This window comes from Heterocephalus glaber, unplaced genomic scaffold (assembly GCF_053883595.1).
Source record: "Heterocephalus glaber isolate CG9 unplaced genomic scaffold, H.glaber_assembly_v1.0 deba00001429, whole genome shotgun sequence".
NCBI lineage: Eukaryota > Metazoa > Chordata > Mammalia > Rodentia > Bathyergidae > Heterocephalus > Heterocephalus glaber.
Window position 1 is genome coordinate 6,349,976 of NW_028258294.1, and position 26,700 is coordinate 6,376,675.

General features: G+C 35.1%; 1 protein-coding gene across 1 annotated transcript in view; it reads left to right on the forward strand.

The window, feature by feature from the left end:
* Positions 1-26,700, forward strand: part of Tyr (tyrosinase) — an 89,058-nt gene that overhangs the window by 19,827 nt on the left and 42,531 nt on the right. The window contains exon 3 of the mRNA XM_004868206.3: positions 16,440-16,587. Within this exon, the coding sequence (XP_004868263.2) occupies positions 16,440-16,587 (148 nt within the window). The remainder of the gene's footprint in view (positions 1-16,439; positions 16,588-26,700) is intronic.

Here is a 26,700-nt window from a genome sequence, read left to right on the forward strand (position 1 = left end):
TTTTCAAAGAAAGACCAAGCTGGAGAGTCAAAAAGAAGTCTCAAAGAATGACCAAGTTTTTCAGTCTCTCTGTCCAAGATACAGGATTTTAATTAATACAAAAATAATAATAAATTCAATTGAGGGTATGTAGGCCAGATTACCAAGAGCTTGTTTATGCAAGTTTATTTTAGTAAGAGGAAACTCAATTCTTTTACACTAATCCTGAGAAATCAGAAAGCTGTGTAGTTTGGGGTATGTTGACTCAGAAGAGAGGGAGTAGGTTTTGAGACATTGTTCATCCACACCATAAACATCACTGTGAGTCTGGATTACTTAGTTTCTCAGTACCTTGACAATCATATAGGTATTCTCATTAGGAAATGATCTTGTTTATGCAATAACAATAAAAAACTCTACCCATCAAATATTTTCACTTCTTATGTGCTATCATATTTCATCCTCAAAACAGTTCAATGATATTTAATGTTTACTGATTAAGCTAAATCACCATTCCCAGAAAAGTTATTATTATTTGAGTTTAAGAGACAGTCTGTGTCATTCAATTATGAACCACCTCTATTCATTTTACCTAAGCTGCTACCTTTTTCTCTTTTTTTCGAGTTCTCAGAGTGAATAGGACCCTTCCTGTAACATGTAATGAATTCAAACAAGCATACAAAGTGTATCACTTTCCAAATAGATTTGTATTAAAGTAGTTCTTACATCAAAAGGGAATATTGGGCTGGGGATTTAGCTCAGTGGTTTCGGTGCCTGCTGCACAAGTGCAAGGACCCGAGTTTGATCCCCTGGTACCAAAAAAAAGGGGGGAATATTACCTTTTTCACCGATAAAGAAAAGCCCAGGTCCTGATGGTCTCTCTCTAAATTCTACATGAAATATAGAGAAGATCTAATGCCATTACTTTCCAAACTCTTTAACAAAGTAGAAAGGGAAGCAACAATCCCAAAATAATTAATGCAAGCAAGTATTACCCTGATACCAAAACCAGAGAAGAACCCAACCGAAAAAGAGAACTACAAACCAATTTCCTTAATGAACGTAGATGCAAAAAATCCTCAATAAGATACTGGCAGATAGGGGGCTGGGGATTTAGCTCAATGGTGCCACTACCTGCCTCGTAAGCTGAAAGTCCCAAGTTCGATCCCCGGTACAAAAAAAAAAAAAAAGATACCGACAGAATGCAGCAAATCATCAAGAAGATTGTACATCATGACCAATTAAGATTCTTCTCAGGGATGCAGGGATGGTTTAAGATATGCAAATCAGTAAATGTAATACAACTTATCAACAGAGCCAAAGACAAAAATCACATAATCATCTCAATAGACACAGAGAAAGCATTTGACAAAATCCAACGCTCATTTATGATAAAAACTCTACAGAAAATTGGAATAGATGGTCCTTATCTCAATTTGATAAATGGCATTTTTGACACACCAACAGCCAACATAAAACTAAATGTTCAAAAAACTGAAAGCTTTCACTCTAAAACTGTGAACAAGACAAGCATGTCCACTATCACCACTGCCATTCAATATGGTTATGAAAACATTAGCCACAGCAGTGAGACAAGACAAAGAAATAAAGGCAACAAGGATAGCAAAAGAAGAAGTTAAATTATTTGAGGATGACATGATACTCTACATAGAAGACCCCAAAAACTCCAATAAAAGACTTCAGATTTAGTAACCCAGTTCAGTACCATAGCTGCATACAAAGTCAACACTCAAAATCCCAAAAATATGAGAAAAGGAAAAAATGGAAACAAAGTCATTGTAAATAGGGAAGAGTGAAGGGGGTGAAGGGAGGGCAAGGGAATGGGGAAAAAATAAGAATCAAGATACATCATGTAAAGGTACAAGATCCCAATGATGAATGTAACTGTATTGTATACCTAAAATGTACCAATAAATTTAATTTTTTTAAAAAAGCACAGGATAACAAACTATGGCCTGTGGGTCACAGGTGTCCTACAACCTGTTTTGTAAATAAAATTATTGAAAATATTAAAAAAAAAAATCCCAAACACACTCAGCCACTGTATCTTTGACAAAGGGGCCAAACACATTCACTAGAGAAAGACAACCTCTTTAATAAATGGTACTGGAAAAACTGACTTTCCACATACCAAAGACTAAAACTAAAAATTTTTTATTGGTACATTTTAGGTGTACAATATCCTAATATTCATTATTGGGAATTTGTAGCTTAATGCAATATATCTTGGTTCTTATTTTTTTTCCCCATTCCCCTGACCTCCTTTCAACCCTTCCACACCTCCCTGTTTACAAAGACTTTGTTTCCATTTTTTCCTTATCTCATATATATTCCTTTCCCTTCTTTCCTTTCCTCTACTCCTCCTACTTCCCCTTCCCCTTTGGACCTTTTCTTCCTATTTCACATTTTCTGTTATACATTTTGATCCTTATTCACGCTTTTAGCTTCTCACACCAGAGAAACTATTCAGTATTTACACATGTGTGTCCTATTGATTTCACTTAAGAGTATGCCCTTAATGTGCATCCATTTAACTATAAATGTCACTAATTTCTCATTCTTTATGGCTGAGTAATCCTCTACTTTATTAAAAGAAACACATTTTTTTCAGGAATCATGTAGGAAGGCCAAGTTTTAGAGGTAACAGAGAATAGTACCTGAAAGTCAGATTATAATAACTACTTTTAAATATTGATGCTATTACTCACTAGCCAGATGACTTCTGGTGAATTTAACCTTTCTCTATCTGAAGTACTTCATGTAAAAAACAAGGGTAATCTCAATACCTACCTTGTGTATTACAGATTACATAGGCTAGTATTTGTAAATTACTTACGACGATTCTCATTTTATAATGGTAAATGTTCATTAAATAAGCTTATTCTACATGTTGATGCACACAATATACATTTCTGGGGTTTTTTTGTTTGCTTGCTTGTTTTTTTTTGAAACAATGTCTCACTATGTAGCCCAGACTGGACTCGAACTCACAGCTATCCTCCTGCCTCAGCCTCCCTAGTGCTGGGATTACAGGCATGTGCCACCACACCTGGCATATTTCTAGATTTGTGTGGAAAGGAAATCCTCAACATAGGAGTTGACTAGTATTAGAGACCCCTTGTGGACATGAATCATTTCATCAAAGCATTAATCCTAGCTCAACTTTATATCCATGAAGTAAAGTATAACATGACAGTACTTTCTACTTAGAATGACTTTTAAAAGCAACCTTTGAAGCTCTCCCTACCAAGGTCCTGAGTCGTGCAGAAGACACCGAATCACCCCGCTGCAGACAGGCAGCCACCTGGTTCTACACTGCAAAGACACAGAGGACACCAGACCACCAGACAAAGGTACCGAGTCCCACTGTTCTCGGCCCAGAGGTAGGGGCTTCTGAGCCATCATCCCACTGCTCCTGGTCCAGAGGAAGGGGCTTCCCAGTCACCATGCCTCCTGCTGCTCCCAGCCCAGAGGAAAGGGCTTTTGGGCCACCTTGTGTCCTGCTGCTCCTGGCCCAGAGGAAGGGGCTTCCAGGCCATGATCCTTCCCACTGCTCCCAGCCCAGAAGGAGGGGCTTCTGAGCCACCATCCCACTGCTCCTGGTCCAGAGGAAGGGGCTTCCCAGCCATCATCCCTCCCACTGCTCCCAGCCAAGAGGAAAGGGCTTTTGGGTCACCATCTCTACTGCTTGTCCCACCTCACCCAGCTCAGAGGAGGTAATCTATGCAAGTTCTAACAGCCCCCCACCTCAGTCAAAATGAGAAAACATGTAAATAAGTCTCAAAACCAGACTTCTAGATTACCTACAGCAACCCCAAAGGGAAATGAGATGAACCATTCTGATACTCAACAACCTGGACCCACTGAACTGGCAACAAAAGGAGATCTGGAAAAAATGAAATCAGAAATAATTTCTCAGATAACAGGAGAAATTGTGCCCCTAGTGCAAGAAATGATTAATAAATCTAGAGAGAAGCACAGGAACATGATGGAATAACAACATAAGAAACAAATGGAATGCATAAAACACATGCAAATAGATTTCCAGGACATGAAAAACTCCATTGAAAGTCTACAAAGCAGAATGAGCCAATATGAGGACAGAATTTCAGATATAGAAGATAAGATTACAATTAGTGACCAGGAAAAGAAAAATTGCTTCAAAATTATAAGGGAACATGAGAAATCAATCCAGCAGCTTCTAGATGATGCAAAGAAGAATAACATAAGACTGATTGGGCTCAATGAAGAAACAGGAGAGAGTGGAGATGACATAAAAAATCTCTTCACAGAAATAATGGCAGAAAACTTCCCAAGCAGGGGAAAAGAACTTGACATACACATAAGTGAGGCATATAGGATTCCAAATAGCCTTGATCAAAAAAAAAATCTACAATTAGGCATATAATTGTTAAGATTCCAGAAACACAACAGAAGAACAAAGTTCTCCAAGCAGTCAGAGAAAAGAAACAAATCACATACAAAGGAAAGCCCATCAGAATCACAGCAGACTTCTCAACACAAACTATCAAGGCAAGAAGAGCTTGGAGGGACATATTCCAAGCCCTAAAAGAAAACAGCCTCCAACCCAGATTGATGTACCCTGCAAAACTATCTTTCAAAATGAATGGAGAAATAAGATACTTTCATGACAAAGAGCACCTTAGGAACTCCATGAATACCAAACCAGCAATCCAAAGAATTTTACACAATATCCTAGGAACAGACATTGAGGATCACAACCCCAGGAAGCAAAGCAGAATGAACCCATCTGACATGACAAGAAATTAAATGTAAAAGGGGAGAACCCAACAAAAAGAAAAAGGCATGGCAATGACAAGTCAATGTGTGTCAGTTATAACAATCAATGTTAATGGTCTCAATTCACCAATCAAAAGAAATAGACTGACAGAATGGGTCAAGAAGCAAAATCCAACAATATGCTGCATACAAGAAACACACTTAATTCAAGAGGAAACTCATAGACTGAAAGTTAAAGGGTGGAAAACAATACTGCATGTGACAGAAACCTGAAAAAAAGCAGGAGTAGCTATCCTCTTGGCAAATCAAGTAGACTTCAAACCAACACTGATTAAGAGAGACGAAGAAGGACACTACATCCTTGTAAAGGGAAGAATCCAAGAGGAAGAGATGACAATCCTAAATATCTATGCACCAAACACTAGTGCACCCAACTATATAAAACAAATACTAACAGCCATGAAAAGTCATATAGGCACTAATACAATTGTAGTGGGGGACCTCAACACCCCACTGTCACAAATAGATAGATCAACTAGATTAAAAATAAGTAATGAAATACTAGAACTCAATCGAACTCTTGAACCAATGAACTTAACAGATGTTTACAGAGTCTTCCACCCCACAAAATCAGAATACACATTCTTCTCAGCTGCACATGGGTCATTCTCCAAAATAGACCACATACTCACACATAGAACATGTTTAAGTAAGTGCAAAGGAATTGAAGTTATCCCCTGTATATTATCAGACCATAGTGTGATGAAATTGGAGATCCATAGCAAAAGAAACTCGAAAAATTTCATAAACAAGTGGAAATTGAACAACACACTTCTGAATAACCAATGGGTCACAGAGGAAATTAAAGAAGAAATCAGACAGTTCCTTCAATTAAATGACAACGACAATACAACATATTGGAATCTATGGGACACAATGAAAGCAGTCTTATGAGGGAAATTCATAGCAGTGAATACACATATTAGGAAAACAGAATGAGCTGAATTAAACAACCTGATGCTGAAACTCAAGCTTCTAGAAAAAGAAGAGCAGGACAACCCCAAAGCTCATACAAGGGAAGAAATTATAAAGATCAGAGGAGAAATCAATGCAATGGAAACTAAGAAAATGATACAAAAAAGTCAATGAAGCCAAGAGTTGGTTCTTCAAAAGAATCAACAAAACTGACATTTAGGCAACATTGTCAGAAAAAGGAAAGAAAAGGCCCAAATCCATGCAATTAGGACTGAAAAAGGTGATATTACAACAGACCCAGCAGAAATGAAGAGGATCATCAATACCTACTTCCAGAACCTATATGCCAATAAGATGGACAACACAGAAGAAATGGACAGATTCCTAGATACATATGAATTACCAAAGTTGAACGAAGAAGACCTAAAAATTCTGAACAACCCAATATCAACCAATGAAATTGAAAATGTAATTAAAAACTTATCAACTAGAAAAGCCCAGGCCCTGATGGCTTCACTGCTGAATTCTACAAGACATTTAGAGAGGAACTGCTGCCACTACTGTTGAAACTCTTCAATGAAATTGAAAGAGAAGCAATACTCCCTAATTCATTCCTGGAAGCAAGCATCACCTTGGTCCCCAAAGCAGAGAAAGACCAACCAAAAAAGAGAACTATAGGCCAATCTCACTAATAAACATAGATGCAAAAATCCTTAATAAGATACTGGCAAACAGAATGCAGAAGATCATCAAGAAGATCATACACCCTGATCAAGTGGGATTCATCCCAGGGATGCAGGGATGGTTCAATATACCAAAATCAATTAATGTAATACACTATATCAATAGAGCCAAGGACAAAAACCATATGATTATCTCCATAGACACAGAAAAAACATTTGACAAAATCCAACATGCATTTATGATAAAAACCATCCAAAAAATTGGAATAGATGGTCTCTACCTCAAACTGATAGAAGCCATCTATGGAAAACCAACAGTCAATATCATACTAAATGGTCAAAAACTGAAATCCTTCACACTAAATTCAGGAACAAGACAAGGATGTCCACTATCACCACTCTTGTTCAATATAGTTCTGGAAACATTAGCCATGGCAATTAGACAAGAGAAAGAAATAAAAGGAATAAAGGTAGGTAATGAAGAAGTCAAATGGTCGTTATTTGCAGATGACTTGATACTCTATATAGAAGACCCCAAGAACTCCACCAAAAGTCTTAATAACCAAACTCAGTCAAGTAGCTGGTTACAAGGTCAACACACAAAAATCAATAGCTTTCCTCTACATAAATGTCAGACTCACTGAGAGAGAAATAGGGCAAATAATTCCTTTCACAATAGCATCCAAAAAACTGAAATACCTTGGAATCATCCTAACAAAAGAAATCGAAGTCCTCTTCTCTGAAAACTATGGCACCCTAAAAAGAGAGATTGAAGATGATATCATAAAATGGACAGACATCCCCTGCTCCTGGGTAGGAAGGATTAATATAGTGAAAATGGCCATACTTCCAAACCTACTATATAGATTTAATGCAATTCCAATTGAGATCCCAGCAGCATACTTCATAGACCTCAAGAAAATAATCCAAAAATTCATTTGGAACAAGAAGAGACCCAGAATAGCAAAAGCAATTCTAGGTAACAGAGACATGGCAGGGGGTATCACAATCCCCAACCTACAACTATACTACAAAGCTACTGTGATAAAAACAGCATGGTACTGGCAAAGAAACAGACTTGAGGACCAGTGGAACAGATTAGAAGATGCAGAAACAATGCCAGACACACTCAGCCATCTCATCTTCAACAAAGGAGCCAAACACCCTCACTGGAGGAAAGATAGCCTCTTTAATAAATGGTGCTGGAAAAATTGGGCTTCAACTTGCCAAAGATTAAAACTAGACCTGTATCTCTCACCATGCACTAAACTAAAATCAAAATGGATTAAAGATCTAAATATTAAAATAGAAACTCTGAGGCAGTTGGAACAGAGGTTAGGTAGAACCCTTGAAGACATCAGTGTAGGAAAAGATTTTATGAACAAAAACTCAGTTGCCCGTGAACTAGCACAAACAATCAACAAATAGGATCTCTTCTTATTAAAAGGCTTCTGCACAGCCAGAGAAACCACTAGCAGTGTGAAGAGACAAGCCACAATGTGGGAAAAAATCTTCACCTGCTCTTCCTCAGACAAAGGTCTACTATTTCGAATCTATAAAGAACTTAAAAAACCAGACCTCCCAAATTTAAAGACCCAATCCAAAAGTGGACATCTGAAATGAACAGACATTTCTCAGACAAAGAAATAGAAATAGTAAATAAATACATGAAAAAATGTTCAACATCACTGGTCATTGGAGAGATGCAAATGAAAACAACGCTGAGATTCCACTTCACTCCAGAAAGAATGGCTGCTATCATGAAATCAACCAATAACAAATGCTGGTGGGGCTGTGGGGAAAGAAGAGCCCTGCTCCACTGCTGTTGGTAGTGTAGACTGGTGCAACCACTGTGGAAATCAGTATGGAGATACCTCAAAGAACTAGGACTGGAAGTCCCATTTGACCCCGCTATTCCCCTGCTGGGGATCTTCCCCAAAGAATTAAAAGAATCATACCACAGTGATATATGTGCACCCATGTTCATAGCAGAGCAGTTTGTAATAGCTAAAACTTGGAAACAGCCCAAATGCCCATCACCTGATGGCTGGATAAAGAAAATGTGGTTTTTTTATAAAATGGAGTACTACTCAGCCATAAAAAATGAGAAATTAGAGACATTTATAGCTAAATGGATACACATTGAGGCAATACTCTTAAGTGAAATAAATAGGACACAGATGTGTAAATACCAAATAGTTTCTCTGGTGTGAGAAACTGAAAGTGTAAATAAGGACTAAATGTATAATAGGTAAGGTGAAATAGGAAGAAAAGGGGCAAAGGGGAAGGATGTGGGAGGGCTAGGGGAAAGGATAGAAGGGAATGGGATTAATATGAGAAAATGGAAAAATAGGAACAAAATCTTTGTAAATAGGGAGGACTGGAGGGGTTGAAGGGAGGGCTGGGCAAGGGTGAAAAATAAGAACCAAGAGAGACTATGTAAAGGTACAAATTTCCAATGATGAATGTCATTATATTGTATATCTAAAATGTACCAATGATTAGAATGAATAATTGATAATGTAAAATAGGAAGAAAAGGTGCAAAGGAGTAGAGGTAGTGGGAGGGGCAGGGGAAAGGAAAGAAGGGAAAGGAAAAATGATGAGAAATGGAAAAAATGGAAATAAAGTCTTTGTAAATAGGGAAGGGTGGAGGGGGTGACGGGAGGGCTAGGAATGGGGAAAAAATAAGAACCAAGATGCATTATGTAAAGGTACAATTCCCAATGAGAAATGTAATTGTGTTGTATACCTACAATGTACCAATAAAAGAATTTAATACAAAAAACTAAAATAAAATAAAAGCAACCTTTGAAATCCAGAGAAAAAATTAAATTTGAAAGAAGCAAAAGTTGGCCACAAGGAAGTAAGCATCTGTGTCTTCTATCTTGGTCACACTACCAACAACTCCAGCTTTCTCTGTGTTTTATGACATGAATCTCATTGGTCCTGCTCACCACATGCTACCTGAAGTCTTGGGATAGGAAGCTTGAGAAATCCTCGTCCACAGTGAGACCCACAGGCCTCTTCCACCTCAAGAGAGCACATTTTGGATATGACAAGAATGAAGAGAAATTTAACGGGAACAGAAAATTTATTGTTTTAATTTTATGTACAACAAATAGCTTTGCACCATCTGAGAAAATAGAATAGTTAAGACTGGAGCTTTGAACACTGGTGGGTAATTGGCCCAAATCCTGACTCTACTACTTATCAGCTGAATGATCTTGTATAAGCCACCTAGCCTCTTTGCATATAAGTTTCAGCACCCGAAAACTTATCAAATGATAACTTATTTAAGTATTTGTATGAGGGTTAAATTCCATAAGAACATAAGGAAACATATCCTAATATCTAAAAAATAGTAAGGTATATTAATAGTTAATATTACATATTTTCATTTGTAATTAACTTGTGAAAACAAGTCTGTGGAATATGTAAGCACAAAGAATACACTTTGAAATTGAAAGCCAATAACTGAAAAATGCCTGTGGAAAATTGAAAAGTCCTTTAGAGTTTTGTTTTGTTTTGTTTTGTTTTTGTTTTGGTATTTGAGATTGACCCTTGGGCACTTTACCACTGAGCTACATCCCCAAGCCTTCCTTTTTCTCTTGTAGTACTGGGGATTGAATTCAGGGTCTTCACATTGAGCTACATCTCTTTTTTTATTTTTACTGTGAGATAAGGTCTCAATAAGTTGCTAAATTGCCCAGGCTGGGCTCAAACTTGTGATACTCAAACATCTTAAGAGATTTTTATCAAAATCTTAAGAATAATTATGCCTAATTTAACATAAGTACAATCTCTGTCAATTAGACTTCCCTGAAACTAATTTTATTTGATGATGATTTTTTTTATCCATGATATGTACATGCTCTCATTATAAAGCTACAACAATATTCATTTATACAAATGTATAAATATGAAAGGTAAAGAAAATCTGATTGGTATAAGGAAAAGATTCTTGGATTTAGAGTAAGAACATTGATGTTAGAATTTTGACATTGCCACTTAAAAGACATATAATCTTTAATATGGCAGCTAGATTCCTTAATCTCTGTGTCTTCATTTGCAGGATGAGTACATGGAAACTTAATTTACTTGGGTGACCATGGAAAAAACCTAGTAGTGTGCCAGAAGCTGAATTGTACTTGTGATAGCTCTTTGCTTTAGAGAACTTTTGCAGGATCACTAAACATGCCTCTTTGTCTGAGACTGGAATTTCCAAGGCCAGTTCCAGAACTAGCTGCATAGTCTGCAGGGGCCAGTCTAAGATGAAAATGTAGAACACCTTGTTCCAAAATTATTAAGACTTTTAAGTCTGCAACAGCAGAGTACTAAGTCAGGTATTAACAGTTCTGGTTGAGGAACACTCGTTTGCATCCTGATGAAGCCAGGCTTATCTAGGGGACAGGAAATTAGTGCTGAATCCTGATCAACCTTGAGCAAACTGGCTCTGGGATGTTTGATCATCTTTACTTCAAAAATAGCTAGCATTAATATATTATCAGAGTGTCAGCGTAGTATATGAAATATGGCCCATGTAGTATCTGCTATCACTTCAATTATAATTGAAGAACGTGGAACAGAATGGAGCATGAATAGTACCTTGTTTACAAAGATCTTTGCTTATTTTAGGAAATGATTTTGCTGTATGTTCCAATGTTGTGAGTCTTCTCGATCACATAAGAATAATCTTAATATCAGAAAGCAATTATAAAACTGTCCTTTAAAATAAGTTTCAAGAAAAAATTTTAAAGGAATAAGTGGATCATTGCTTATGTTGTGTAAGATCACTTTATGGATTTGTTCATAGACTGGTGATAAGATCTAAGAAATGTGGAAAATACAAAATTTTGTATAGACTGTGTGTTCATAACATTCATGTAAAGAAAATGATTACACACATGCAAAAAGGGAAGTTACTAAATAGAAAAATTAGTATGATGCTTACAATAATAAGCAATTATAAATAATTTAGGAAAAATTGTGTTTAATTCCTTTGTTGAGTTTATAGACTTATAGCTATGACTAATGATGATCTAGTCACCATTGTCTTTGTGCAAACAATGAAAATAATTATAGCAGTGGTTCTCAAACCCAATTGTCTGCATTACAATTATCTGAAAGATTTGTTAACATCCATGATGAGTTCCATCCTACTTTTTGATTCAGTAGCTTTCTGTGAGGGCTATAGCATTTGAATTTCTAACAAGTTTACAGGTGATGCTGTTGGTTCTGAGATCACACACTTGAAAATCACAAAATTTATAGACCATCTAGGACCTCAGCCATTGAATAAAAATAGTATGGTACGAAACACTCACACACCATAATGTTTGCTTCACTGCCTTTTCTTCACAATTGAAGGACTCTCCTGAGTTAAAACTAAAAGCATTTTCTAATAAACAAAAATACTAATTAATTACATCTATGGGTACCTTACTTGAGAGAAGTGGAAAGTGACAGGAAGTTAATTCTTCCAGTATAACTAAGAACTTGCTTAGGACCAAGATATTTTTAAATTCATTAATTTTATTGGTACATTTTAGGTATACAATATGATGACATTCATCACTGGGAATTTGTACTTCATTCTTTATGGCTGTGTAATACTCCATTTTATAAAAAACCCACATCTTCTTTATCCGGTTTCCGGTTGATGGGCAACTGGGCTGTTTCCAAGTTTTGGCTATTACAAACTGTGCCACTATGAACATGGATGCACACATATCACTGTGTTATGATTTTAAAAATTCTTTTAGGGAGATACCAGGCAGGAGAATAGCTGGGTCAAATGGGATCTCTAATACTAGTTTTTTGAGGTATCTCCATACTGATTTCCACAGTGGTTGCACCAGTCTACAGCCCCACCAACAGTGGAAAAGGGTTCCTTTTTCCCCACAACCCCACTGTGGTATGATTCTTTTAATTTCCAAGATATTTTTGATATCCAATTTTATATTCTGATGTAAGTAGTATATGTGCTGCTGAAGCAAGCACTCTGATGTAAGTAGTTTAAATCATGAGTCTTTTAAAATTTTTCAGTCATTAAATAAAACCTCCTAAATTCATTCTGTGGTTCCGAAACTGTACATTTTATATTTCCTCAATTAAGTTGCACACTAGGGAAGTAAATTAGTGCAAATATAAGTAAAAGTGTCTAAGATTCCTTTGAATCTTTAGATGCACTAATATGCATTTTTCTGTGTTTTTTAAATTTTTCTCCAGTTCTATCTCCGAATTACATGAAATATTGTAAAGAGATTAAAATAGGGTCCAAATCAAATTATATCAAATAAATTAAATGTGTTCTGTTCTCCTGAAGATTTAACTTTCCACACCCCAAATCTAGCAGACATAATTAAAGTACAACATCTATAATACATCCTTCTAGAAAGGATACCTTGTTAGATAATTTTCAACATTTTTAAATTGCCTAGTTAGTGTCTGTCATATGAGAGTTGTTTAATTTTTAATATTATTTTCAAGGAAATGGGTTGTAGCAGCTAATCATAAGAAAATATTTTATAGCATAAGTTTGTGGTGCGAGATTTTAAAGGTAGAAACATGTTTTTCAGACTGTCAAAACATAGGAGAGGAAAATTTTGCAAGTAGGAAATAATATATTCAGAGGTAAAGTTTTTGAAACATGAGTTCAGATTGAGAGGATGTAGAGCAATTTAGCGAAACACAATGAATTTCAACCCTGGTTGCACATAAGAATCACTTAGGGTGTTTGAAAACTTTATGTGCCCAAGTTCCATTTTATACCAATTAAATCTGAGTCTCCAGGTATCAGAGATGAGCATCAGTATTAAAAAAAAAAACACACAAATAAGAATTCTCCAGGGCAGTATTGGGGAAGAAATGAAAGAGAAAAAACAAAATGGATCAGCAAATTGAAATTTCGCATTGTCGTTCATCTGAAGCCATGTTTATAAATTTCCCAGAGGAATGTAGCACACAAGCAGAGGCATGACACTAGAGGACGCAGATGCTATCACTGCCCTTCACAAAGAACTTTGAGCCATTTTTGGCATTTGTAACTGCTAACAAGATCCCTCCTGGCTTATTAGACTTTCTATCCATGGGAAATCTCTGAACAAGGGTGAGTCAATAACATATTGTGCACCTTTCTATAACTCAATGGATTTTGAAAATGGCAAGTTCACAGGTTTATTTCAGGAACATAGAATAAGGATTTTTCCCAGTGTGTCTGCAAGTTACTGCAGAAATTATTCAACTTTGCTATATAGAAATGAGCACAAGCACAGGTTTTGGAACCAGTCAGAATTGTGTTCAACTCATTGATTCTCCAATTACTAATGTGAATTTGGACATTTTATTTACATGCTAGAAATTTCAGTTTTCTCATCTCTAAACTTGGAAGAATTATGATATTTTTATTACGAGTATCCCTGAGATTCAGATGAGATTAAGTACATGAAAGATGTTTGAAAAGCTGGTTGTATGTTATTATTATTATTATATATTTTTTTTTATTCAGTACCTAGAACTTCCTATTGGACTTCTTCCAGGAGAGAATAAAATCTGAACAACTGATGTTGGTGTAATCATTTGTCTTTTTTTTCTTAGAGGTAGTTTTACCAACCAAAAATATGAATTGTATAAAGAAGTAAAATAGAAAATAATTTCTTTACATTTTTGTATTGCTTGAATCTACAGCATTTTCTCTATTTTGTTACTTGAGAGGAACAAGTGTGGAACTCTCAGATGGTGTCTTATATAGGTTTTACAAAGGGGAAAAAATGTATCTTTCTTATTTCTGACCTCCTTTGGCTATACAAAGAAAAAAATTTGAGTTATCTTACATTTGTTTCCCTTTAAAATATAGAGACATGAATGACTTTAATGACTTCTCACCCAGTTGGATAGTTTACAAATAAATTTATAATATATAATACTGCTTTCATCAGAGAATTCTGGGTTGAGTTGTTAATGGATTAGGTTTTGAAAGCTAATTTTTATCCTGAATTATATCATTTTTGAAATATTTTACTCAAGAGGATTTGAAATAATCAAGTAATATTATAAAAATCACCTTATTCTCATTTGTATTCAGGAAATCACTTTCTCAGTAGTTTTTTTAAATTTTAAATAGAATTTTTATTGATAACTATCCTTCTAATGCAAATTGTTCATCCCTGCATATAAGAATTAATTTTAGCCATTTTAAGTAATCTCATTAAGAAATACATGTTCAATAAAATTTCACTTACATTTTAAAATTATTTTATAAATATTTACATAGTTTTAATCAGTTGTTATATTGACATTTTTAATGCTAACTCTATATTAAACTAGCCCTTACATAAAATTAATTTAAAATGATTTAGTTTATCTACTTATCTTTGTTACAGAGGTACAATAAACTAATTTTTTATTTTTTAGTTGACAAATATTAATTATACTTATGGCATGTAATAACTAAAGAGCTAACTAACATATCTATTGTCTTATAAAAGTCATACCTTGGGGGTGAGAACATTTAAGATGTACCGTTTTACCAATTTTCAAGTATTTCATACATTACTATCAACTATTACCACTGTGTTACATGAGAGGTATCCTGGGCTTATTCTTCTTGCCTAACTGAAAGTTTTTATATTTAGATCATTATCTCCTCAATTATTTTTTAAATCCATCCTACAATATATAGCAGGTATAATTCTTTGGAAAATAGAACACAAACACTAAGTCAAGTGTAAAAAGAAAACTGCACAATTTTCCAACTTATAAAAATTTGTTTAAGTATTTTTCATATCTGTGATAATAAGCATCAAAGCATTGAGGTGCCTACATTTTTTAAAGTTACATTAGCATTTTTCAAATCTTGTACTACTTGCAATATCCCTGAATTATGTCCTATGAAATTATTATTTTTAAAAATTCTTTTATTGGTAAATTTTAGGTATACAATACATTTACATTTATCATTGGGTGCTTGTACCTGTACATGATGTATCTTAGTTCTTATTTTTCCCCCATTAACTGTGCGCCCTTCACCCCCTCCACCTTTCCCTATTTACATAGATTACATAGATTTCATTTCCATTTTTTTCCTATGAAATTATTTATAATTATGGTTAAAACAATTTGGAATCTACTTGAAAGCATGTGAGAGCACACATAAAATGTTGTTATAAAACTTTTATTTAGTGCTACTCAAAGATAAAAACTTGAAGACCATTAATTACTATAAGAACTTTGCCCTCAATGACATATGATTTATTATTACATAGGAAAGGCAGCAAATAATTGTATTTAAAAGATTAAGCTGAATAATAAAACAGGGTTTGTTCAACAGTTGGCTTCTACTCATTGTTTGAACTTACACATGCTCCTTGCCCTAAGTCTTTATTTTTCAAGTCTGTGATAATGTACATATCTAATTGATATGATCACTCTGAATATTATATGAAATTAGTTGCGTCAAACTCTTAGAAAATGCCTGCACAGTAAATGCCACGTATATTCATTTGCAAAAGTTATTATATACAAGAAACTCCAGTGAGGAGAGAAATATATTTTCTTAGGGTAACTTACAGAGAAATCAGGCCTTGGTATGATCTTTGAGAATAAATTTAATAAACTATAAAATGAATATTTTGCAGAGTTAAAAACATATGACCTGCTGGCCCTAGGATTGTCAAAGATAAATTATAACATAGAAGGTCACAAATTTTGTTCTTTCTCTTGAGCAAGGTATCAAAATGAGGAATAATGCATAGAAGCAAGAAGGGAGAGCACAAGTTGGTTCAGCCTCTTCCATTCAATTAATCCTTTAGTTGTATCCAAATTAACAACACTCATTTCCACAAAGATTTATTGAATACTCAGTGAGTATGAAAAATGTAAAGAATTCCAAAGCACAATGCATTTTTGTATTGATTTTATTTTGAATCAGGCTTTCCTTTGTAGCTGTAAGCCAAATAAGATAGTCACTTAGACTTTATTAGGTAAGCTAAATGATTTTTGATTTACTTTTTCTCAATAGGATTTGCTAGCCCAGTTACCGGCATAGCAGATGCCTCACAAAGCAGCATGCACAATGCATTGCACATCTATATGAATGGAACCATGTCCCAAGTACAAGGATCAGCCAACGATCCCATTTTTCTTCTTCATCATGCATTTGTTGACAGGTTTGTGATACCTCTTCATAAATTATGTCTATTGAATGAAAACGTGGATGTCTGTCAAATGTGACATTAGTTATCACATAAAAGCTAGTGAATTATGGTTGGTTTTTTTTTTTCAGAAAAGACATTAAGCTAAGGATTTTAATGGAAATGTGTTATCAAAGAAATGCTTTAGTAATGAGAAAACACTATGAGGGATTTGGTGAGGTAGCGTAAGAAAAAAGAGAAGCCAATTAAGTTTTAATTTGCTGAAGTCCCAGACTCAACCAGATCTTGTCAGAATGTAGAGTACACCTCCTCATCCTACCTTCGGGCAAAGATGAGTTTTTATAATCCCATACTAAGTAGCCTGTAGGTACAGATGGTCCTGAGGCCGGGAATATAGAATTCTCAGGAATTCATTTAACTCCTAATAGATCATGATGTGACTCCAGAGCCCAAGCCTTCTAAAGGCTGCAGAAATATGTGATTAAGAGTAAATCCAGGGACACAGAAAGTTGACTATATACACATCTAAGCATAATCAAAATATAGAAAGACCTCATTTTTTAAACCAATAAAGAGCTGTTATTATTTCATAAGAATTTCATTGTGGAGGCTATGGTTTCTAAAAGGACTCTTTGGGTCCTTACTGTTTTTGAAGCAAACAGATCTACCAGTGTAAGAGGCCTTGGGTGAAGGTGGTCATGTGGCCTGGTCCCTAGATGGCAAACTAAATTCTCTGCTCTGATTTCTAGCACATCAGTAATTTTTCCAGACATAACAATATGCTGAGAGTGGCTAGTGATAATGTGGACCAGTGGAAGAAAAACTTTTTTAATATTTGGAATCTGTTAGTGAATGTTGCTGCGAGTTTAGACAAATTGTGCAAGTTTTTCTGAAGATCCCTTTCCTTGTCTAAAATGGGAGCCTTTAAGCCTGTCTTGGCCAACATAAAATTTATGGAAATCAATTAAGATGTCAAACTGAATGCAGTCTGTGAATCATAGGCAGCACAGTATGGTAAAGGGTTACATTTTCAGAAAGAGCTAGATTCACATATTGATCAGTTGGTCACTCAGCCATGGAGCCTCTGGTCAATATAATGGAGATCTTGTGACAAGGTGAGGATGTGAGGAGTGTTAGAAATAATACTTAGTTGATACTCTATAAGAGGAAGCTATAATATTACTATTTACCAACAATTTAAGTAACTGTTCATCAACAAGTAAGTTATTCCCAAAAGCTTGGAGGTTTTAGATAATATTTGGAGTGGGCACTGAAGAGGAACACAGTATGTTATTTGGGCTGAGGCTCTGCAAAAGTTATGTCACTGGATGACATTGTTATTATGGAAGATTTCTTTTCCATTATCTTATCAATTTATTCAACAATGATGTGCTTGATATGTGTTGAGCACTCACTAGACACTAGCTTCTGTCTTTCCTGAAAGAGCTACTTAGTGTGCCTACGTCTAGGGGTTCCACCAATATAGAGAAGTCAAGAGATAGTTCAAGCATCATCTTCTCTTACAGATATCTCCTCTTATTCCATTTTTTGGGAGGTCTTCAAGAGATTTTGTACTGCCCTTTTCTATAGGGCTTAAGATGTTGCATTATAATTGTCCAATTTCTAGTTTATCTAACAAGATTCTGAATTATTAACATCTCTCTCTTATCTTTTTATTTGTTTTCTCTGTATTCAGCATAATGCCAAGTACATGATGTTCAGCTGAATGAGTAAATGAAGGATTAAAGTGTCCAACTGCATTGTGCTTAGCAAACTACCTAGGAAAATTAGTTTAAATATGTTCTCCACTGTCCTTTTACGAAGTGAACTCCAAATACATTTAGTGAACTCTTTCACAGAATAAAAATTTAGTACAGTAACCATTAGAATGATGATGTATATTTATAATTGTTGAGTTTTAAATATGTATTATATATCATTTAAAAAGGACGTTCATAAGGGCCGGGAATTTAGCTCAGTGGTTCCACTACCTGCCCTGCAAGCACAAGGACCCGAGTTCAATCCCCGGTACCAAAAAGAAAAAGGAAATTTATAGAATAGAATGTTCAATATTAACATATTCAAATGCATATACATGATGTATAGTCATATATGTGTCTATTAATAGAGGTGAGGAGGAATGAAATTAATTAATATGTTAATTTATCTTTTTGGTGGGAATTAGCATGAACTTTATTTTTTGTGATTTTTCTATTTTCTTATCTTTTATTTTTTGCAGTTGGTAATAACACCAGCAATATTGTTAATTCCCAAAGCTAGACAAACAAGCAAACAAAAGAGTGAGGGAAATATGAAATCATTTGGCTATAGAAGTTATACTACTTAGGATTATGTTTATTTTCTATTTTTCTAAAGTAACTGCTGGTGATTCATATCTATTTCAGAGTCTTACTACTTTCAGATTGGCTGAATGAAGAATTCTTCTAGGCAGTTGAGTTCAAAGGGCTGCATTTTTTTTTCTGGGCTTTTGCTGCATTATTGTCTGTCCAGCAACAACTTGTGCTTTGTACAGCCCACTGATGGTGAGGATAGTACATTAAGTATCTTCAATCACCTCCTTATTTCTGCAGGTCTTCAAATTTCCCTTATGGAAATTCTCTGTATGGAATTAGCCCTTGTAAATCTAGGTCTCACTTGCATATGATTTAATTTGTGTTGTGCTACATGGTGGCCAGCAATGTTTCCATTTTAAAGTTTTAGAAGTGGAACCAGGAGTTTGTATACTGATATCTTTCTTAGGAAGAAAGTAAATGATTGATGCTAGATGGTGTGCTAAGGATAAATGTCAGAACAGTAGAAAGGGGTTTCATAAACCTTTACCTTTGCACTTAACCATTTGAGGTTAAAGAAAGCACAAAACATTCATTTATTCATCTGTTAACTGAACAAACATTAAATATTTTATGTATCATACACTATATTAACTGTGAGGATGCAGCCAACACTACATACTATTTTTCTCAGCCAAGTATATCCAAGTCTAGATATGCTATATCTAAGTAACCTGAGGGACCAAATGAGATGACACAGAAAGTGGAGGACATGACAGCCACCCCTTGTAGCTCACTGTCGTGACCCCAGACTCTAAGTGAGAAGAGAAATCCTGAAAGAGAAGAGCCATGAGCATCAGTGAGAATGCCGTGGGCATGGGCTGCTGTTGTTTCATCTTTCTTGTGTCATCTTAGGAAAGTTGCTGAATCTTTCAGCCTAAGTTTCCTCACTTGTAAGATGATTGTTGTCATCGTACCTTCCTCAAAGGAATGCGAGTTTACACTTTATAATCTCAAGATATTGTACAAAGAATGACCCTCATAGACAGGGAAGAGTATAAGGGGATTTTTTAAAACATACCCAGTGCTTTTACTCTATAATCTCTAAGTGCTCTCTGGTGTTGATAACTCCTTAGCAATTCTCTGTTGTCTGACTTTTGAGTGCATGGGAATCCCAGCTAGGTGTAAATCTGAAGTAATACATTCCAGGAATGGCTAGCTTGCCTCATTCCTAAACTATGGATTAATTGTATCTCCTGAAATGACTTCTTGTCTGAATTGCCAATGAGGCTTCACTTCCTCTTCTTCTCTCCAAACCTCCCTCGGGCTCCTCCTAAGAAGGGTATCTCCACCCACATGCCTTCAAACCAGATGCCTTGCCAACTTGGCAGCACAGAAATTGTCCAAGCAGAAGCGTGGCAGCAAGGCAGTTCCCTGAGGTTTCAGGAATGAACAGCAGATTGCTTCCTTGCTGGTGACTGTAAGGCTGACGCTGGCTCAGAACAGCAGAAATCTCAGGGTTATTTAGGAGCTGAGCTCAGGTAACAGAGAAAAGTCTGCTCTTCTGATCAGATGGGATGGCAGAGGGGGACCTGACTGTCTGTGGATTTCTTTTCACACTGTTGGACTGTGACCAGATTCCCTAATATTTTTATCTGAAATAAAATGAATATCGTAGAACAAGTAGCAGTATACCATTAAAATCATATTTGCCCATATCCCCACAGCTATTTTTCTTATTGTTATATTTAGCTCTTAGACTAACCTGCATTTTTTAGGTTGATTCATGGGTTTACACATCTCTTCCAGAAAATCTAGAGCTTCTTGCAGGCTGGGTCCACGTGTTGATTGTCTCTGACAATCTAGTCTGTGTTTCTAACACAGACTATGGCATATAGGAGTTATTCATTAAATACTTGTACATGCTTATTTGACTAAAGTGTCATGTAACTGATAATTCTGAAATAAGCAGCTACCTGATAAGTTATCGGTAACATTTTGTTGTGTAGTAAAATGTTAATCTAAAGATATTCTATCAAGTAATAAAAAGTCATGTACTATAATTAATAACCTAAAGAATGTTCAACAATATGGAAAACCTCCCAACTCTTGGAGGATTAATGGGTTTTAGTACCAGGGAAATTAAATTGCTTAAATTAAATATTGGTAACCTAAAAGTGTCATAGGCTGAAGGGGAAAGAAATGTGAATTTTCATCAATTTTGCTGAATTTTTAAATCTAAAAGGCAATTGTAAGACCATGATCAAAATTCCTTAATTTACAAAATAAGGAAATTGGGGCACAGAGTGGGTGACCAGCCCAAAGGTACAGTTTGTTCGAAAGTGGAAGAGTGCAGAATATGAGGCTCCGAGAGGTAGTACAAAATATTTAGCAAGACAGTGGGATATTTAACCAAGGCAGGCAAAAGCAGTATAACAATAGGAAAGGTACTCATCATAATTATTTAGAGAACCAAAGGTCAGAACTGCTGAAATAGCAGTAAATATCAGATCTAAGAGGGATAGAGAATAAATCAAAAGGCCAGAAATCAAGAGACTAGCAGGAAATAAATCATATGATTAAGATCACAGATTTAAAAATCAGACATGCCTCATTTTGAATTCCAAAGCTGCTATGTCTATCCATATGATCTCTAGCATGCTCTTTATTCTCTCCTAAGCCTCCCTTTTGTCAGCCATAAAGTGGTGCTAATCGTAGAAGCTTTCTGAAGTTGTAGCTTTGATTTTTAATATGATATTTTTATAAATTCATTCCACTTTTTTATGCACAATTATAAGACAAAGTCTTTGCCAGTAAGATTACAGTAGTGATAGGGGAAATTATATTATATTACATTACAATAGTGATGGGGGAAATTAAAGCAAACAAGGAAAGAAAAATAAATAAACACACAATTCAACTAAGCATATGATTTAAAATGTATGCTTATAAAGAATTACTTGGGAAAAGGTTTTAGTTGAGAAAGGCTTATTGTAGTTGTCTTCTCTTAGAAAGTGAGCTGGAGCTTGACACTAGCATTACTAAAAGCAGTCAACTGTAGGATAGCCTTTGGGGTATGGGTTTCAGGAAATAGCAAGAAGAAATGAAAGATTTCACTGGAGGAAAGTACTTGTCTTAGCTCAAGATTGGAAAAATTAAAGTTGGTAACAAAGGGAACCTGGTGCAAGATGATGTTGAAGAGACAAGCAGAGCTCTAAGTGCAATGGAAAGATTTTAAATGATTTTAGTCCAGTGTGTTAATCAGTTTTCCATTTCCAAGAAAGACTTATTTTGATTTACAGTTTGGGGAATTTCAATTCACAATCAGTTGGCCTTGTTACTTTGAGGTGGTGGTAAGGCAGCACATCATAGTGGGAATGCACGATGGAGCAAAACTACTTCCTTGGCTATGAAGCAAAAAGAGAAGAGAAAGGGAGCTGGGAAATAATTTGTTTCATGGGCCAGTCTTCAGTGATCTAAAGACTTCACTCTAGGCTCACTTCTTAAAAGCTCCACCCACCTACACACACACACACACACACACACACACATGCACACACTCACACACACAAAGTGCTTTGGGCTGAAGACCAAGCCTTTAACAGATGGACCTTTTGGGAGACTTATCCCAGCCATAGTATCTAGGTATTGAAATAATTTTAAGAAAATTGATATATTTTAAAATTACCCCAGTTGCTGTGACAAATGGATTGGTGGAGCAAGAACTTTAACATGGATGTAGATTACCCTACTGCGTTAATTCAAATGAGAGATGATAATAGTATAAACAACTGACCAGGTAAACAAATATATCAAGTACTCTTAAGAGATCAACAAAATGGACAGAGAAAAGTACCTATTCAATCTGAAAACCTGAGGTTGTTGTACACTGGACAACAGCAGATTCAATAAAATGAAAGAGTCAGGAGCCAGACTGGAATGGGTTCTGAGGAACACTTTTTTTTTTGCTTAAATTCTTTTATTGGTAAATTTTAGGTATACAATATGTTTACATTTATCATTGGGTGCTTGTACCTGTATATGATGTATCTTGGTTCTTATTTTTTCCCCATTACCTGTGCTCCCTTCATCCCCTCTACTCTTCCCTATTTACATAGACTGTTTCCATTTTTTTATTTTCTCATAATTTTTCCTTTCCCTTCTTTCCTTTCCCCTTCCCCTCCCACTTTCCCTACCCCTTTGGACCTTTTATTCCTATTTCAAATTGGTAATCTGAGGAACACTTTTTTAAAAGTTTTAACAAGATAGGGAGCAACGAATGGGAAACTTGAAAAGGATGCGGGATCAAAGGATTTGAGATTGTTAGTATTTTTAAAGACAGAATATATTTGAAAATATGTTATTGGAAACTAAAACACACAGAGAAAGAAACAAGATCAAAAAACGGAAAAACTGCCAAAAGAGGGTTTTTGAGATTTGAAGTCTCTTGATTTCAAGAGATGTAGAGGTCGAACTTTGCAGTAAGTAACTTTCTTATTCCTTTTATTCCTCTTATCTTGAAGATGCTATTTTCATTCTTAGTATGTTTTAATTTGAAATTTTTACTTTTATTGGTACATTTACCATACAAAAATGATTACATGATTATTATAATCATGATTAAATGATTATTATATCCTTTTTAAAGGTCTAAAGACCAAGGCTTAAAAAGATTTCAAAGATGGCCCAAAGGTGCAGGACTCTTAATTGAATGACAGTAAACTCACTTCCATCTTACTTGAAAGTCCCTGACTTAGTTCTGTCACTGCACCAATTCAGGAGGTCACAGATAAGACACATTATCTGTTCTACATATTTACATTATCTTTAGGTAGTATATGGGCTTCCTAAGGTTGGTATCACATAGTGCCACAGACTGGCTTAAACTGTAGGCAGAGCTGAATCCTCCCTAGGCCTCTCTTCTTGGCTTGCAGATGGCCACCATGCTCTGTGTCCTCCCAGCCTTCCATGTCCTATATCTCCCTCTTCCAACAATATCAGTCATACTTAAACAGAGTTCACACTAATGACATTATATTAACTTCCTTGCCTCTTTAAAGAACCTGTTTGTACATTCTGAGATACTGAGGATTAGGATTTCAATATATGAATTTGGGGGAGACATATTTCAACCAATTAACAGGTGGCTAGGCTATAACTCAAGCTGTAGTAGAATAATGACAAAATAGGTATTAGAAATGTTAAATTAGACACAAGATTTTACAACTGAGATGATAAAGTAAAATAGAAATACAACAAGAGGTCATTTGAGAGGAATAAGGAACAAGGAAAGAAGGTTTCTAGAAATTTTTCTTCAATAAAAAGTGATGAGTGGGATTATAATTCAAGAGATTTGCTAAAGAAATGAGAGGAAAATATTAAAGGAAAGCACATCAAAATGATTTAAAAAGTAAACTATGAAAAATATTTGGCTTCAATTCTAAAAGACACCATTTTGGGGGAGGAAATAATTCCATATATTACTTAAAGGAAAAGTTAATCACAGAATGCAAACTAATATATAAAATCCATACGAAATGCTATATTGTGAATTTCATTTCTTGAATTATCAATAATTTTTTATTTTACAACTTCATTTATTAATAGAACTTAGATGACCTGAGGGTTTCTGGAAGTGTCAAAACAAAAATTTTACAGGTATTAGTGACAAAACTGGGAACAGAGAAAATCATGGGTGCATAATACAAACATTATTTCCATTGTAGAAGAAAGCAGGACCAAGATGCATCTTGTCTAGTATAAACTGTCACAATAATCTAGAATAATAACAAGGATACAAACCTGTTGAATACTTGGAAAAGAGATTACTAAATTCAAGAAGTCAGGTGAGAAATGGTAGTAAGAAAGGAGTTTTTTATAGTTGTGTCCTTATATAAAATAATCTGTCAGGAGAAAGATTCATAAATTTGTCTAAAGAAAGGAATACTATTTTTTAAAAAATTGTTTTCCTGAAAGAAAAAGATGCAGCAAAGCTCCTTTAATCTCAAAGAATATAGACAAGCAAGAGAACAAACTGCAAGATTTGTAGAATTTCCTTTTACCGGAAGTCAAATGTTTGGGAAAATGGAAATAACTCTGACGACAATTCTTACCCACATTGACCCCTGTTCTGTGAGCTCTCTTGACACAGGGAATCAGACCTTTTCTTTCTATACAGGTTGGGTTATTGAACGGACACAAGCTGTGCCCTCAGTGTCGGCACACTGGCCAAGGGAAGCAGGTATTGCTCTCACTGCAGTGCCCTCACTCTCTCAGTTGCGTGACTCTCGGTTATGTCACCACCACTTCTGGCCCCCACTTTCTCCACTGTAAAATGAAGAAGTTTTCTGTTGTAGAAAGATATTAGAATAAAAGAATCTGAAAAATCCCTTGAAATGAACATATAAAAATGCTGTTGATTATAATAGTAAAATTTATTGTAAAAGCATAGCTACCTGTCACAATAGTAAAGTGTAAAAAAATAATAATGAAAAAGTTACTTGGATTCCCAAAAGAAAAAGAAATTGAAAACAGAAACATTAAACTCAGAAGCTGACTTATATCTAACTTTGGGTATTGAGATTTTGGTCTCAGTAACCTAACAGATAAGGCAGAAATGAAGGACTTAGGCCCGTTGAAGTATGAGACTAAAATGGTTGCATAATTTAGATCCTGTAAGTCTGCAACATTAATGAATGAATGCACTAGAAAAACAAAATCCAGTATAAGTCAATTATAAATCTTTCAGTCTATTACACCTGGATAAAAAATAATTCCCTGCAGACTTTGAAATTTGGGATTTTCACTTCTCATAATTTTATGGTTTATAATTAAAACAGGTACTGATTCAGAAAAAAGCAAGTGAAAAACCTGAAATTAAAACAAATTAAAAAGTTCAGGGGACAGAAAGATTTTCGTAACTGACCATAGTGAACTAGGGGTATTCTGCAGGAAGTTTGAAGAGGTAACCAAGCTCAAGGATCTTTGTGAACTCAGAAGGAAAGAAATTTAGGATATAATCCTTTGGTTTCTTATTTAATATTAGGAACAATCCTGTACAATAATTTGTTTTTATAATGAAAAAAATTGAGGAAATGGGTGGGGTGTTTTGAATTTCAAAGCCAACAGGGAATTTAACTGGGATTGCCTGACTCCCAAATCCAGAAGTACTTTTCTTTTTAATGTTATATGGCTTTATTTTTCCTCATATGACAGGATAAATTGGTCCCACTTCCAAATACAAATTTAGGAATTATAGTTCAAGGCAGCTCAATTTGAGTTTCCATGGATTCTCATATTTTACTGCTTTAATTATAATGAAAAATCATTCTTTTACATTTTCTTTTCTTTCCTTGGAGCAACATCAGGAGCTGGTGTGGGAAACTGAAAGTGTAAATAAGGATTAAAATTATTAAAATGAATAATTGATAATGTGAAATAGGAAGAAAAGGTTCAAAGGGGTAGGAGAAAGGGAAGGGGAAGGAGAAAGGAAAGAAGGGAAAGGAAAAATTATGAGAAAAGGAAAAAATGGAAACAAAGTCTGTATAAATAGGGAAGGGTGGAGGGGACAAAGGGAAGACAGGGAATGGGGAAAAAATAAGAATCAAGATGCATCATGTAAAGGTTCATGTACCCAATGATAAGTAGAAATGTATTGTATACCTAAAATGTACCAATAAAAGAATTTAAGGGAAAAAAAAGTATATCTCTTATCCTGTAAACATCATAAGCATCATAAACTTCAAATGTAATTTCTTTAAAAATTTTTATTAGTAAAAATTTTATTAGTGCCACAAATTAATAAAGTTCATTCAAGAAGAAATAGATTAGTTAAATT